Raw genomic sequence first — 16,972 nt, forward strand, 5'->3', positions numbered from 1 at the left:
GGAAGGAAGGTTTTGGGTGCGTAGTATATAAGATATGCTTTTGGTTTTTCTATGGTTTATAAGAGACATCTTAATAATGTGAGCTGTATCCAAAATATGTGTGAATATTCATATTTGGATTATATTTTCTTGTGAATATAATCTACTAAAACAATAGGGCACTTCTTGAATTTTGTCAAATCAAACATACTGTAACATAAGTGTCTGGGTATATGCAACAATTTGGTGTAAGCTGCAACTTCTGTATTATCATGTTTACAGTGATTTATTAGTACTTTTTAGTGAATAATGCCATTTTAGATTAATTTGGTTTTAATTAACATTAAAGCGGTGTAATTTCATTTTTCCTAGTGAGGTTTTTGTTTCCCATGTTTCCATTCCTGTATATACACCATACTTAAATGACATCTCATGCATGCATTTATTTGGGGTTGTTTTCATGGCATCGGTGTTTATTTATGCTCACAAAATGTATGATACCTTTTCAAAATGAAACATTTTTGCCCTTGTCCTGGTTTCAGCTGGGACAGGGTTAACTTTCTTCCAAATAGCTTGGGGGGTATGGTGTGTTTTGGGTTCGGTGTGAAAGGAGCGTTGATGGCCCATTGATGCTTTGGCTGTTGCTGGGTGATGCTTGCACCGGGAGGGGGGAGCACAGCCGGGGTGGTGGACCCAGCTGGCCAATGGGGTATTCTATACCATGTGACATCATGCTCAGCATAAAAACCAGATGGGGGGGGGGCCTCGCCCTCCGTTCATGACACACGGTCGGCGGTTGGTGAGCGGTTGTGTTGTGCATTGCCTGCTTTGTGTGTTCTGTTATTGTTGTTGTTCTCATTGTTATTATTACTGTTCTACTTCGTTTTATTTCAATTATTAAACAGTTTTTATCTCAACCCGGGAGCTTTCCTACTTGTGCCCTCCCGATTCTCTCCCCCATCCCACCGGGGGGGGGGTGATCGAGCGGCTGCGTGGTGTTTATTTTTGCTGGCTGGGGTTAAACCACGACAGTCCTTTTTGGCGCCCAACGTGGGGCACGAAGGGTTGAGATAACGACAGATTATTTAGAGCATATTAAGGAATTTATATCTGGTAACATATTAATTTGTTCTGCACCATGCTCTTGTTTTTACTGTACCTGTTAAAAATTGGAGTTGGGTTTTGTAGTCTGTTGTGCTCTGCTGTGATTAATGATGTTTTGCCTGGGAGATTTGTTACTAAAACGCTGGCATTGGGGGTTATTTGGTATTTGGGATTCGTAATGAAGCTGTTTCTGCATTTCGGGTACCACCTCATGGAGACCATTAGCAATTATACCTTTTCCTCTGAGAGATTTTTTATGGAGGAAATAGAGAATGGCACCCTCGCTACCTTCCTCTATGATGTCATCTCCTTTGTTAAAATAACTTGCCAGTACCTTGAACATCCCTGGGTAGTTAAGATACATCTCTTGGTACTCCTTGGGAATACTGTTGCGGTTTTATCCAAGGTTAGTAAGCAATTTAAGAATGTAATCCAGAGATCTGCCCCAAGGCTGGATAGTTATGAGTGGCAGGGTGAGTGGGATAGCATGGGCAAATGCCTAGGGCGATGAGCACCCCCAGTGTTCTGGAACTTTACCCTTGAACAAGTGCAGAACCCTGAAAAATTAGTAGAATATTTGGAAGAAGTATGCTGTCACCCTGGCCATTCTAGGGAGACACAAATCACTGCAATGTGCTGGGGCCTGGCCCACGCCTACCGAGCCCTATTTAACACCACTCAGAACCCCCAAGGGGAAGGAAACGTCTCTGCAGCTGATGACAAAGCAACAGGCCCTGTGGCTACTCCACCCCCCACGGCAAGCACAGCGGCTCCCTCACCCCCCGGGCAGGCACAGCAGCTACTCCGCCCCCTGCGACAGAGAACCAACCCCTGCCGGTATCAGTCGCCCCTATACAAAAAGAAAATGCACAAGAAAATCAGCTCGTCTAGTAAGGGATGAAGATGAACCAGGGCCATCACAAGAACAGGAGGAGGAGGAGGCAGAACCCGTAAATGAGATGGTGACCACCCAATCCCTATCTCTGGGTGAGCTGCGAGATATGCGAAAAGACTTCAGCCGTTGTCCAGGCGAGCACATTGTCACCTGGCTGCTCCGATGCTGGGATAATGGGGCCAGTAGCCTGGAATTAGAAGGTAGGGGAGCCAAGCAGCTGGGATCCCTTTCTAGGGAAGGGGGCATTGACAAAGCGATTGGACAAGGGGCACAAGTCCTCAGCCTCTGGAGGCGACTCCTGTCAGGTGTGAAGGAAAGGTATCCCTTCAAGGAAGATGTTATATGCCACCCAGGCAAGTGGACCACCATGGAGAGAGGTATCCAGTACCTGAGAGAATTAGCTGTGCTGGAAGTGATTTATGATGACCTGAACAACGAGCAGTTATCCAAAGACCCAGATGAAGTCAAATGCACCCGACCCATGTGGCGGAAGTTTGTACGGAGCGCACCAGCGTCACATGCAAACTCATTGGCAGTAACGACCTGGAGAGATGGAGAGGAACAAACAGTGGATGAACTGGCTGGCCAACTCCAGCAATATGAAGAAAGTCTCTCTTCCTCCCTACGGGCCTGTGTCTCTGCTGTGGAGAAACTGTCTCGGGAGGTCCAACAACTCAAAGAGGGTATGTCCTGCTCCCCACCTGCACGGGCCAGTGTCTCAGCCATTAGGAGCAAGCGTCCCTCTGCGGAAGAGAGGAGACATCGTGGGTACACACCCCGGGGCACCCTGTGGTTTTACCTGCGTGACAACGGAGAGGACATGAGGAAGTGGGATGGAAAACCTACCTCAGTCCTACAGGCAAGGGTACATGAGTTGCAAGGGAAAACAACCACAAAAGGGGGTTCTTCCAGGAAAACTGCTGCTCCAGTCTCCAGTGAGTTCCCCAGACAGAGTAGAAGGGCTGATTCCACTTCCGACCTTAACAAAGGGGCTTCTGACTCATACTTACAAGAAGTGGATAGCGAATATGATGACCAGGAGTAGAGGGGCCCTGCCTGCAGCCAGGTGGAGGAAAGGGACAACCGGGTTTACTGGACTGTGTGGATTCGATGGCCTGGCACATCAGATCCACAGGAATATAAGGCTCTCGTAGACACTGGTGCGCAGTGAACCCTGATGCCATCAGGCTATAAAGGGGCAGAACCCATTTGTATTTCTGGAGTGACAGGGGGATCCCAAGAGTTAACTGTGTTGGAGGCCGAAGTGAGCCTAACCGGGAATGAGTGGCAGAAGCACCCCATTGTGACTGGCCCAGAGGCTCCGTGCATCCTTGGCATAGACTATCTCAGGAGAGGGTATTTTAAGGACCCAAAAGGGTATTGGTGGGCTTTTGGTATAGCAGCCTTGGAGACGGAGGAAATTAAACAGCTGTCCACCTTGCCCGGTCTCTCAGAGGATCCTTCTGTTGTGGGGTTGTTGAAGGTCCAAGAAGAACAGGTACCAATCGCTACCACAACAGTGCACCGGCTGCAATACCGCACCAACTGAGACTCCCTGATCCCCATCCATGAGGTGATTCGTCGACTGGAGAGCCAAGGAGTGATCAGCAAGACTCGCTCACCCTTCAACAGTCCCATATGGCCAGTGCGAAAGTCCAATGGAGAGTGGAGATTAACAGTAGACTACTGTGGCCTGAACGAAGTCACGCCGCCACTGAGTGCTGCTGTGCCAGACATGCTAGAACTCCAATACGAACTGGAGTCAAAGGCAGCCAAGTGGTACGCCACCATTGATATCGCTAATGCCTTCTTCTCCATCCCTTTGGCGGCAGAGTGCAGGCCACAGTTTGCTTTCACTTGGAGGGACGTCCAGTACACCTGGAACCGACTGCCCCAGGGGTGGAAACACAGCCCTACCATTTGCCATGGACTGATCCACACCGCACTGGAACAGGGTGAGGCTCCGGAACACCTGCAATACATTGATGACATCATCGTGTGGGGCAACACAGCAGAGGAAGTTTTCAAGAAAGGGGAGAGAATAGTCCAAATCCTTCTGAAGGCCGGCTTTGCAATAAAACGAAGTAAGGTCAAGGGACCTGCACAGGAGATCCAGTTTTTAGGAATAAAATGGCAAGATGGACGTCGTCAGATCCCAACGGATGTGATCAACAAAATAAAAGCCATGTCTCCACCAACTAACAAGAAGGAAACACAAGCTTTCTTAGGCGTTGTGGGCTTTTGGAGAATGCATATTCCAAATTACAGTCAGATCGTAAGCCCTCTCTGTCACGTGACCAGGAAGAAGAACGACTTCAGATGGGGCCCTGAGCAACGACAAGCCTTTGAACAAATTAAATGGGAGATAGTTCAGGCAGTAGCCCTTGGGCCAGTCCGGGCAGGACAAGATGTGAAGAATGTGCTCTACACCGCAGCCGGGGAGAATGGCCCTACCTGGAGCCTCTGGCAGAAAGCACCAGGGGAGACTCGAGGTCGACCCTTAGGGTTCTGGAGTCGGGGATACAGAGGATCCGAGGCCCGCTATGCTCCAACTGAGAAGGAGATATTGGCAGCATATGAAGGGGTTCGAGCTGCTTCGGAAGTGGTTGGTACTGAAGCACAGCTCCTCCTGGCACCCCGACTGCCGGTGCTGGGCTGGATGTTCAAAGGGAGCGTCCCCTCTACACATCACGCAACCGATGCTACGTGGAGTAAGTGGGTCGCACTGATCACACAACGGGCCCGAATAGGAAACCCCAGTCGCCCAGGAATCTTGGAGGTGATCACGAACTGGCCAGAAGGCAAAGATTTTGGAATATCCCCAGAGGAGGAGGTGACGCGTGCTGAAGAGGTCCCACCATATAACAAACTACCAGAAAACGAGAAGCAATATGCCCTGTTCACTGATGGGTCCTGTCGCCTTGTGGGAAAGCATCGGAGATGGAAGGCTGCGGTATGGAGTCCTATACGCCAAGTTGCAGAAAGTGCTGAAGGAGAAGGTGAATCGAGCCAGTTTGCAGAGGTGAAAGCCATCCAGCTGGCCTTGGACATTGCCGACGAGAAAAATGGCCAGTACTTTATCTCTATACTGACTCATGGATGGTAGCAAATTCCCTGTGGGGGTGGTTGCAGCAGTGGAAGCAGAACAACTGGCAGCGCAGAGGTAAACCCATCTGGGCTGCCGCATTGTGGCAAGATATTGCTGCCCGGGTAGGGAACCTGACTGTAGAAGTACGTCATGTAGATGCTCACGTGCCCAAGAGTCGGGCCAGTGAAGAGCACAAAAACAACCAGCAGGTGGATCAGGCTGCCAAGATCGAAGTAGCTCAGGTGGATCTGGACTGGCAACATAAAGGTGAATTATTTATAGCTCGGTGGGCCCATGACACTTCAGGCCACCAAGGGAGAGATGCAACATATAGATGGGCTCGTGATCGAGGGGTGGACTTGACCATGGACACTATTGCACAAGTTATCCACGAATGTGAAACATGCGCTGCAATCAAGCAAGCCAAGCGAGTAAAGCCTCTTTGGTATGGAGGACGATGGTTGAAGTATAAATATGGGGAGGCTTGGCAGATTGATTATATCACGCTCCCACAAACCCGACAGGGCAAGCGCTACGTGCTCACCATGGTAGAAGTAACCACAGGATGGCTGGAAACATATCCTGTGCCCCATGCCACCGCCCGGAACACCATCCTGGGCCTGAAAAACAAGTCCTATGGCGACATGGCACCCCAGAAACAATTGAGTCAGACAACGGGACTCACTTCCGAAACGCCCTCATGGACACCTGGGCCAAAGAGCACGGCATTGAGTGGGTCTATCACATCCCCTACCATGCACCAGCCTCCGGAAAAATTGAATGATACAACGGGCTGTTAAAGACAACACTGAGGGCAATGGGCGGTGGGACATTCAAGCATTGGGACACACATTTAGCAAAGGCCACCTGGTTAGTCAACACTAGGGGATCTGTCACTCGAGCTGGCCCTGCCCAATCCAAACCCTTACGTGCTGTAGAGGGGGGATAAAGTCCCTGTTGTGCATATGAGAAATATGCTGGGGAAGACAGCCTGGGTTGCTCCTGCCTCTGGCAAGGGAAAACCCATCCGTGGGATTGCTTTTGCTCAGGGACCTGGGTGCACTTGGTGGGTGATGAGAAAGGATGGGGAAGTCCAGTGTGTACCTCAAGGGGATTTAATTTTGGGTGAAAATAGCCAATGAACTGAATTGTACGATGTTAGTTATTACATAGTACTGTATGTCATCACTTCTATGGTTACCATATGCCATATTAACAGTATTACAGTAAGAATCACTCATATTAATGTAGGATGAACTCCGATGAAACTGAGCAAGGTGCAACAATGATAGAACCGGACGAGCGCCCAGAACTGGCCTCCGCATGCAAGAGCCCAACACCACACACCATCTCTCCTGCCCTGCAAGACCGTTATGACAGGTGGAACCCGAAGTCATGGACTACATGAACTCAACGGACGTTTTAGAGGGATGGCCCATGGACTAAGGGAATGATATCTCTCTGTGTGTGTATATCAAAAGGCAGGGAAAAGTAGCGGTGACTAATTGGAATGTATGGGAAAATGTGAGACCTGGGCATGATGTAGATGGTATAGAATAAGGGGTGGATATTGTCCTGGTTCCAGCTGGGACAGAGTTAACTTTCTTCCCAGTAGCTTGGGGGGTGTGCTGTGTTTTGGGTTCGGTGTGAAAGGAGCGTTGATGGCCCATTGATGCTTTGGCTGTTGCTGGGTGATGCTTGCACCGGGAGGGGGGAGGGGGGAGCACAGCCGGGGTGGTGGACCCAGCTGGCCAATGGGGTATTCTATACCATGTGACATCATGCTCAGCATAAAAACCAGGTGGGGGGGGGGGGGCTCGCCCCCCCGTTCGTGACACGCGGTCAGCGGTTGGTGAGCGGTTGTGTTGTGCATTGCCTGCTTTGTGTATTCTGTTATTGTTGTTGTTCTCATTGTTATTATTACTGTTCTACTTCGTTTTATTTCAATTATTAAACTGTTTTTATCTCAACCCGGGAGCTTTCCTACTTGTGCCCTCCCGATTCTTTTCCCCATCCCACCGGGGGGGGTGATCGAGCGGCTGCGTGGCGTTTATTTTTGCTGGCTGGGGTTAAACCACGACAGCCCTGAAGCAAGCTGAATAACTGGAAGGGTGGACTAAGAGCCTTTTTCCTACAGCTGTCTTTGTACTGAAGGATCCTGTCTTTTGAGCAAACAGCAAAAAAGTAACTTTTGGTATTTTCAGGTAAAACAAATCCGTAATTTGCATATAGCTAGTATCAATATGGAGCTTATAAAAGTCTGCTGTGATGCTCCAAAAATAGGAAAAAAAAGGTACCATTAATGAAAACCTGGGCTTCCCCTCTGGTAAAAGTGGCACTGGTGGCAGCTGGTTTCATGCAGCACAGCAGCTGCCACTGTTGAGATGGGATAGAGGGGAATAGTAAGGGGACAAACATGTCCACATCTAAACAAAGAGCAACAAGAGTAAGACCAAAAAGGTGGGAGTGTAATTAAATTCCGTTTTAATAGCCTGAGGAATTTTCTTAGTCTTTTGTTTCCTCAGATATGGGGATTTTTCACTAATGTATCCTTCCTTTTTCAACAGGGACTCTTTAGGACAGTGCAGTGAGCTTCTAAGGATTCAGAATTAACCTCACTTAGTAGTTTATGCCATGCAGTGTGGAAGGATTGGAGAAGTACAATTAAAAATAATCATCTAATTTTATAAAAGTATATTCATGTGTCAGAAGTTGAGCAAAGTATTTCTTCATATTCACCATACACGATGGCCATCGGGTTCACAAAGCATTGTATCATTAACGGGAAATGCAGACTTCTGTTAATCAAAATGGCTCTTAATGCAAAATCATGTTTAGCATATGAAAAACATAATCATGAGCTGACATTAGCCATTATATAAATATGAATGTGCTTAGAATACTACAGCATGTGCTATTTATATGTTGCTTGCCAAAAGTAATCCAGACTAATGAAGGTACAAAAATTATTTTTATCTCTGAGAACAGAAAATGATGCACTTTGCATAGTCATTTGCATAGGCACTGTGAATAATTATATGTTCTTTTTTAAATGGAGTTTAAAAGTCCTTATATATTTTGCCCTATTGTTCTACCCTTTCCTTAGTAGTACTTTGAACTTTTTATTGGAAATGAAAATTCTCTCTTAAATACTGGTTTTATGCTTCAATGTAATTTCTGCATTTCAGTATGCTTTTATGCACTTTATTTTTGTTGACAAACTCTCATAGATACAATATAACTTAGTCCCTCTTTTGTTCCTCTGAGGTAGTATAATTAACAATAAAATTTATTTTCCTTTTTTTTTCCCCTTCAACTCATAGTTATAGATACACATGTATATTGGAATAAGTTTTCATTCACATTCCAGTTATTTATTTCAAGCTAGAATCACTGAAGCAAGAGGAATGAGAGATCTTTCATCTGAGCCTACTTAACTCATTATTTCCAATTTCTGCTCTGCCCCAAAAACTAAAGAACATAGCTGATACAATTCCTTTAACAGCTTAATAAAAGGAGCAAGGAAAATTATAAATAAAACAGAAGAAAGAAATTTTTTTTTTTACAATTTCCACAAAAAATGTTCGGTTTTTTTGGTGGTGTTTTGTTACCTCGTAACCAACTTCTTCTAAAGTAATTTTGTGCTCATAGGGAGTAGATATATGCATTTCATTTCTTCCTGTTGTTGAAGATGAAGAAGAAAATCCAGAGGCACTGGATTTAATTCTCATGAAAATTTTTCCCAAAATTAAGTGAATTAAGAAATAAAATTAGTATTGAAGGTATCATATAACAAAGATTTTCAGCATCGCAGAATTTTCTTATACAAGGCTATCCTAAAGGCCACTTACTTATTTGTCATTGCTTGACTTAGCTCTGACTTTCTCTACCTTAAAGTTGTTATGTACATTGCAATATAATGTAGTGACTAAAGCTTCCTTGGGCACCATAATCAATTTAACCATAGCAATACTGAGTTTCAGAGAAGCTGAAGCAAAATAACTTTTTTTATAAACTATCTTTTTTTATTACTGTATTGGAAAAAAATTAACCTAATTCAGTGGCCCTTTTGTATTGAACATCATTGTTAAAATTTAAAGGAAAAACATTTTGATATACAGAAGTAGATAAGATGTTTTAATAGCAATGTAGTGTATCCATTCTTAAATGTTGATTTAAAAAATAAGTTACTTTATTTGCATAAGCAGTCATGACATTCCTAGTAGTACTGCATATAGGCTAATAAAGAATTTATATTAAAATTGGTGAAAATTTGAACTTAATCAATGAAAATTTTTGTTGTTGTTGTTCCAATTCAGAAAATAAACACGTTTTGGAATTTTTCGGTTTCCTGTCCAATAGACACTGAGCTTTGATACACTCTATACCACTTTGTCCCTGCAGTATCCTCTCTATCCTTTCAGTTCTATGGTAAATGTCTTGCACTGTGCGGCATCTGTTTTTTTTGAAATGGTAGCAGCTTGTATTCAAGAATAATGAGAGAATATAATACCTTGTGTAGAATGGGAACGTGACCTGCATTTACTGATAGAAAGTTTTTAATGTTGTGTTTGTACATATTGTAGGGTTCCATTTTATCAGTATGCAGGTTGCAGGGAGAAAATCACATTTCCTTTATTAATAGAAAAATAGTGTGGGTTTTTTTTAATAGGGAGTAAGCCATATCCAGTGTGTGTGAATAGGGAATGAAGTACATTTTGGGAGAGGTTGGACAAGAACATGGAATTCATACTGACAGCATCATTTCCACAGTGTTTCCCCAGCTGTACTACCGGGACAGAAAATTGAGCATATCCATTACATGGCAGGTGACAAATTACTGGTTTGAAGAACAAAGCTTGCTTTCAAGATGTTTTCTCACTTGTATAGGTTAAGTAGATCAGTTTGGTGCTCTGTAATAGACTGATCAACAATGACTGCCCTTCTCCCGTTGATTAAAGGTCGTAGAACTTGAGTCACCCAAGAGGAGGAAACTTAAAAACTATCATGTTGCATATATGTTTCGCAGTAAAGTACATATACATTTTAGCCAGTTATTGCATGAGTAGTTGGTTTTGTCACAGATTGGCGAATTTGAATATTAAGAGGTACTAATTAGTAGCAAGCTTACAGCCATAACTTTCTTTTGGTGGATTTTGATCAAGCTCTTTCCATGAAATTATGATTTGAATTAATTTAAGTTATGAAGTCAAAGGTGATGGAAATAGAAGTAGTTTAATGCTTTGAAAAGATGTTGCACAATACAGCTATTTATGTTTTTTAATTAAAAAAATTGTTCTAAGGCCTAATAACTTGCATAATTTGGATCAGAGTTTTTTGTGTTGACTTTGAGAACTGAATCTTTCTGTTAAATAACTAAATATTATTAGGAGAGGAAATGCGCATAGCTATACCTTACCTTAATAATTAGAAAACATCTTTCAAGTATATTTTTTGAAGTTGAGAAATTGTATTTCAGGTATTTTTGTCAATTTATGTGATGATTCATGTGGGAAATCAGAAAACTTTGGATTTTAATAGATATTTTAACTATCATGTTGTGTCTTATTGCTGTTAATGGTCAGAAACATCTGATTTTCTATCGTGCTAGTATAGCTGCCTTCAAAACCTTGTGTGTTTTGTTTTTTGCCAGAATTCAGGTTTTAATGTCAACCTAAGGGAAGGTTTCTGTGAAAACCTAGATTTTCCTTTCATAGTCTGAGCCAAATTATGAAAGACTAGGAAAAATGTCCTTATTTACAGAACTTTTTAAAATACAGCAGAGTTGAAGGTATTAAACTAGGGTATTCTCAAAGAACTCTTTGAGATGATCCATCAAATGCATGAAACCCAGATTCATCAGGGTTTATGGTGTTTGCAATCCTTAGTTTGCAAACTGGATCAGTCTGAAGTTGCCTCATAACAAAATATCTGAGAAAAATAACAGTCACTTAAAAGTAGTTTATGTTAAAACTATTTACTAAACATGTGCATTGTCACTTTCTTGATTCAGTTCCTTGGGTAAAATTGTGTCAATCTGTGAAGTCTCTAAGTCCTTTTGCATCTTCTAGATTCTGGACTGCGCTTGAACCAAAATATGGCTTCTTTAAATGATGGCAGGTGTAAAATATGGAATTCTTAATCTTTACTGTGCCAGAAGACAAAAAGTTAAGACTGGAAAGGAAATCTGCATAACCTGGAGCTTACCTACATAGTATATGAATGAAAGAAATTGATTTGTGACTATGTGTGCTTTTACAAAACAGGCATGCCATCTCAGCAATGTATGTGAAGATAGTCCATAGCTTACTGCCTTTTGTTTTTTACTTCATTGACGTAAAAACAGGTTTTGTCAGAGTTTGTTATAACTGATGATATTCTAGAGAAGGGGTTACTCAGATTGGGGGGTTTGATCCATAATTGTACATTGAGTCAAAGCATTACTGGGAAAAAAACTTGTATCACTGTAGTTTAACTCCAGTTAAACAAGACCTAAACCATCTTAATGTGAACCTTTATATCTAATCTTACGCAACACATTTGGGCTTTGATTGTAAGGCTTGTAGTATTCAGGACTGAAACGGAATAAGAAAAGGCATACATGTGGCCAAATGATACTTTCTTCCATAGTAAATGTAATTCGTCAGCTTGGTGCAAAGCATAGTTACACTTCATTTCATCCTTATTATGCTTTCCAGTTAGTTCTGTCTTTGGCTGAAGGTATGTATGCTCCATGAGTGTGCATCTTCAATGTTAGGGCTCCATTTACCAGACTTACAGAACAAATATTGTGTAAGAACAATAACTTTCTTTGCTATTGCTATGACATACCTGTAGTAATTATGAGAACAGAGATATCCCATATTGTTTAGAAGCCATTAGGTGCACTGAAGCATCGGTCCTTCTTTACAATATCCCAAGTTTCTGGTGTTCTTGTTTTCAGGTACAGCAAGTGCAGACTGTGCAACAGGTACAGCATGTCTACCCAGCCCAGGTTCAGTATGTGGAGGGAAGTGACACAGTCTACACTAATGGAGCTATGTAAGTTGGCAAATGATCGGAATTTGAATGTTTATTAAAATCTGAAGTTAAATATTTAAGTTTTTTTCAGTTAGATTCTACCAACTAGTGTATTTTAAGTTGGAAAGAAAAATTACTCAATCGAGGGTCTTTTATTGTCAAAATAGTTTTTTGGATGAAAAGCTGAATTCACATTCTTTGTTTTTATTAAGGCAGAATTTTTGTGTAAATAGAATTCTTTGGATTGTTTTAGTTGGACTTACATGAAATTACTTACACAGCATAGTGTTTTTTGAAAAACTACCTTTCAGTTTATGGGTAAGTTCTGTCTGTAGGGCATACTGTATAACTTCTGTCCTCAGGACAGAAGGCAGGGCCTTCTGACTTCCTGGCTGCAATCCTAGTGGCAAACACATAGAAAGGTGCAGCAGCTGTAGTTATTATTTAAAGAAAGTAGTAATGTAATTTCATTCCTGAGTTTAATAAAATAAGTATTTTTTTCCAAAGGAAGGAGGAGAGGCAGAGGAAGGAGGGTAACATTGTCTCCTTTTGCTGTTTCTTTAGCCTCTTTTCTGCATGTGATTATGCACTTCCTGCTTCCCTGAATGTGCTTTTCCATCATTGGGTTCCTTCCTCCAATACACAAGTTTAGAAACATAAAAAGAATAATCTAGGTTTGATGGGACCTCTGGAGGTTATCTAGTCTAATCTCTGACTTGGAGCAGCACTAGCTCTGAAGTTGGCTCAAACATCAAAGTAGGATCGTGTTGCTTGGGAAGGAGCTTCTGTGCCTCTTTTTTTCATTTACCTACCTTTTGCCGTTTTTGCTGTGTTACTGGCTTTAGGAAGAAATATGATTGAGAAAGCTTCTTTATTGTCTGCAGGTTGATGGTAATCCAAAACTGATTCAAAGGAGCAATATTATTTGGATCAGAGACTTCTGATGTTAACACTGGCAGCCTTCTTCGGTCATCTCTACTAGCATATTTTGCTTAATTCATTTTTCACATACTGAATTGTCTGTTTTCTTCTCACTTGTAAATCCTAAACAATCTTAAATATGCATTAGACTTCCATATTGCACTGGTTTTGGCTGGGGTAAAGTTAATTTTCTTCATAGTAGCTAGTATGGGGCTATGTTTTGGCCTTGTGCTCCAAACAGTGTTGATAACACAGGGATGTTTTAGTTCCTGCTGAGCAGTGCTTACACAGCATCAAGGCCTTCTCTGCTTCTCACACCACCCCACCAGTGAGCAGACTGGGGGTGCACAGAGGTTGGGAGGGGACACAGCTGGGACAGCTGACCCCAACTGACCCAAGAAATATCCCATACCATGTGACATCATGCTCAGCATATAAAGCTGAGAGAAGAAGAGTGAAGGAGGGGACGTTTGGAGTTATGGCATTTGTCTTCCCAAGTCATCATTATGTATGTTGGAGTCCTGCTTTCCTGGAGATGGCTGAACACCTGCCTGCTGATGGGAAGTAGTGAATGAATTCCTTATTTTGCTTTGCTTGCATGCACAGCTTTTGCGTTACTTACTAAACTTTATCTCGACCCACGGGTTTTTTCACTTTTACCGTTCTGATTCTCTCCCCCATCCCACCAGGGGGGAGTGAGCGAGCGGCTGTGTGGTGCTTAGTTGCTGGCTGGGAGGTTAAACCACGACAGTCCTTTTTGGCACCCAGCATGGGACTATGGTCCCTGGCTGTGGTGTAAAGCATATTTTTTCACATCTTGTCCTCTTCAGACTGGCCCAAGTGCTACAGCACAAGCTATCTCCCATGGGGCTGATGTGCCAGGCTATTGAATCTACACAGTCCAGTAAACATGATTGCCCCTTTCCTCCATCTGGCTAGAGGCAAACTCCCTTTATTCCTGGTCATAGTATTCATTACTTGATTTTTGTAACTGCAAAAGCCAAAACCGGTCTTTAACATGTACAGCAAAAAAGGGAGCATGGCAAATATTAGGGCTGTATTTCCACCCCTGGGGCAGTCGATTCCAGGTGTACTGGATGCCCCGCCAAGTGAAAGCAAACTGTGGCCTGCACTCTGCTGCCAAGGGGATCGAGAAGAATGTGTTAGGGATATCAATTGTAGCATACCTCTTGGCTGCCTTTGACTCCAGTTCATACTGGAGTTCTAGCATGTCCCGTGCAGCAGCACTTAGCAGCAGCGTGACTTCATTGTGACCAGATAGTCCACTGTTAGTCCACCTCCAAAAGAGGTCATTCTTAAATAGGCTATCCAAGTTTCTCTTTTATCACTTTTAAGTTCTTATGTGAACCAGATATTACTGACTGCTTAGTACGAACCTTCAGGTTTCCATGATTTTGTTGTGTATGTCTGAATCCCTTTGTCAGTTTCTGCAAAATCAGTCAATGGGATATAAAAGACTTCCTTAACACAATAAGAAGGCTCTCCTTAGCAGGTGAGCCTAATACAGATTGTCTTTCCCTCCTATAGAAGAAGAATTCGCCCATGTTGTTGTGAACAACATTGTGAACTGCCAATTTGTTGTTCAATACTTTTAGGAAATCTTTTTAAAGATTATGGTTTCATACACGGAGAATGGGACCAGTCTGTGTTTCTACTCAGAATTTTTAAAGACTATATATTGTGAAACACATTTTCCTATATACTTCTATACTCCAGCTTAAGAATGGAAAAATGTCATTTATGTACATTAAAGCTATTGAATGTATGTATTACATGTTGTAATGCCATTTATTTGATAGGTGAAGGAGAATGGAGGTCTAGGTTGCTGACGGCTAGCTTCCCTCAGAGATTAAAGAATTGTTTTTCTATTTGCTGTTTTTATTGTTACCTAAGTTCTATGGTTTAAAAAAAATTATATTTGTTTTTCCTCTTCTTGTTTTGCCACTGAATTAGCTTGTTCAGAGCTATATCAATGTGGGAGTGACATTTTAGAATTTTTGGAAGTGAACAAAAAGCTTACCATATCCCTAAACAAAGTTGGCATAGACTGTGTTGCGTTCTGCTGTGACAGAGGCCGGCCTCTCCTGTGCTAAAATATTTAGGCAAGTGTTCAGATTGCAGTTCATCTTTTTCTATTCTTCATACTGAAAACTGTGAAAGATGAGCCTTGTGGATTCTGACAGATTCACAAAGTGTGTTACAGCCAGTTTGTCCAGTTACTCCCACTCCAGAAATTGTCTATTTCACTTTCAGAAAATAGGATTAGATTTGTAAATGATGCGATTGACTGGAGTGATCACTGGATTGTCTTTTGGGTTATCTTCCTATGATTATATGTTTGATTTATTTTATGACCATGCTAAATCAAAATCTTAGTCTAACTCCAGATATAGGATGCTTCCATAATCTATGAAGTGACAGTACTGCTCTAGCAATGGAATAAGAAGTCTGCATCGCGTAGTTAGGGTGAAAACATTAATTCAGTGTACAGGCATCTCTGGAATAAATGTTACAGCATGTCTGATGAAATAATTATTCTTTATTTCAAAATAAAGCACTTGCAAACTAGCATTGATTTAAGTCCATATATGATAGCAACAAAGGATGCAGTTAGAATATATATGAGGAAAGAATTACCTGAATCTTTTGATTTTAAAGATAAGAAGTTTGTCGGGTTTCACAGTCTTTGGTAAGTGTAACTGTTGTATTCTTATAACACAATTCTTCCCACGCATTTTATATCATGTTTTGTCTACGCTTAAAAGTTATTTGCGTTTATTATAATTGGAGGTATAATGATAATACAAGGTGCGTAACCTACGACTTGTCACATACGTTGTATAATATGAGAATATTTGAATTATGTTATCGGCGTTTGTGTCTGGTTAACAACAATTTTGGTTGTCAAGCATGTCACTCTGTCCTGAAACAAAAATGCATTGTTGTTGCGATGACATGTACAGGCTTACCTGGCAGTTTAGAATAGATAAAGAATATTATGGCTGCACCTATATTAAGAAGCCAAGTGAGTCCCCTATACTAGACATGAACTTTTTTCTTACATAAATTGTAATGTATTAATCAAATGTAACCATTTACCTGATAATTCTGGTGTGGCAAAAAGGGTTTTAATTGCTGGGATTGACCAAGAATTGCTATTGCTGTTGCGTCCAAACCGCATTCTTCACCAGTTTATTGTACTACAATTTGTGTGGTTTATGTGGGCAAAACATACCTTGTATGCAAAACCAAGAATTTACTATTACTTTAATTGAAATCTTTACTGTCAGATCAAAGAATTATTATCAATACAGTTACAGTTTTTATCTTCCTAGTACTTCCTAGTATCCATTCCTTTTTCTCTGGCATTATGCTTACCCTTTTACTACCCCTCTGCATACTAAGGTCAATGGCTTCCATCTGAGAAAGGGTTACAGCAAGTTACCACCATCACAAGTGTTATGCCTGGAGAAGTATGATGGATGGTGGGGGGTTCTCTACTCACACTGAATCCACTTCCAGCTAGTTTTAATATGTTTTCTAGCACAGTCTACACCTTATTCATTCTTCATTGGTTTCCATTTCCATATTACATCTGAATTAACTATATATGGTGTGTTTTACATTTGCTGGATACTTCGTGAATACTATCATTCCATGCTCATGATCCTCTTTGCTACGTTTTTAATCTAGGGTCATGGATTGTTTATTCTACACAGAATAGCTATTTGATATCACTGTCTGTTAGTTAGAGCAATGCATCAGCATTTTAACAATAGGTTTTATACCACACAATCATAGAAAACTAAGCTAAAATGGAAACAGATTAAGTAACATTTATCTGATTGTTCAACAATTACTGTTACAGCTAAGCAAGAACAAAGCTCTAGGCTAGCACACACAAGTCTAGACAAAGGAAGCCTGACAAGCCCAAGTCTTGAGGT

At 41.8% G+C, this 16,972-nt stretch overlaps 1 protein-coding gene across 3 annotated transcripts in view; it reads left to right on the forward strand.

Moving 5' to 3' along the window:
* The window catches only part of RFX3 (regulatory factor X3), a 140,587-nt gene that overhangs the window by 76,294 nt on the left and 47,321 nt on the right, over positions 1-16,972 (forward strand). For all 3 annotated transcript variants that reach the window (XM_075136899.1, XM_075136900.1, XM_075136901.1), the window contains exon 3: positions 12,010-12,107. In XM_075136899.1, coding sequence (XP_074993000.1) covers positions 12,010-12,107 — 98 coding nt within the window. The remainder of the gene's footprint in view (positions 1-12,009; positions 12,108-16,972) is intronic.

This window comes from Calonectris borealis, chromosome Z (assembly GCF_964195595.1).
Source record: "Calonectris borealis chromosome Z, bCalBor7.hap1.2, whole genome shotgun sequence".
NCBI classification, from domain to species: domain Eukaryota; kingdom Metazoa; phylum Chordata; class Aves; order Procellariiformes; family Procellariidae; genus Calonectris; species Calonectris borealis.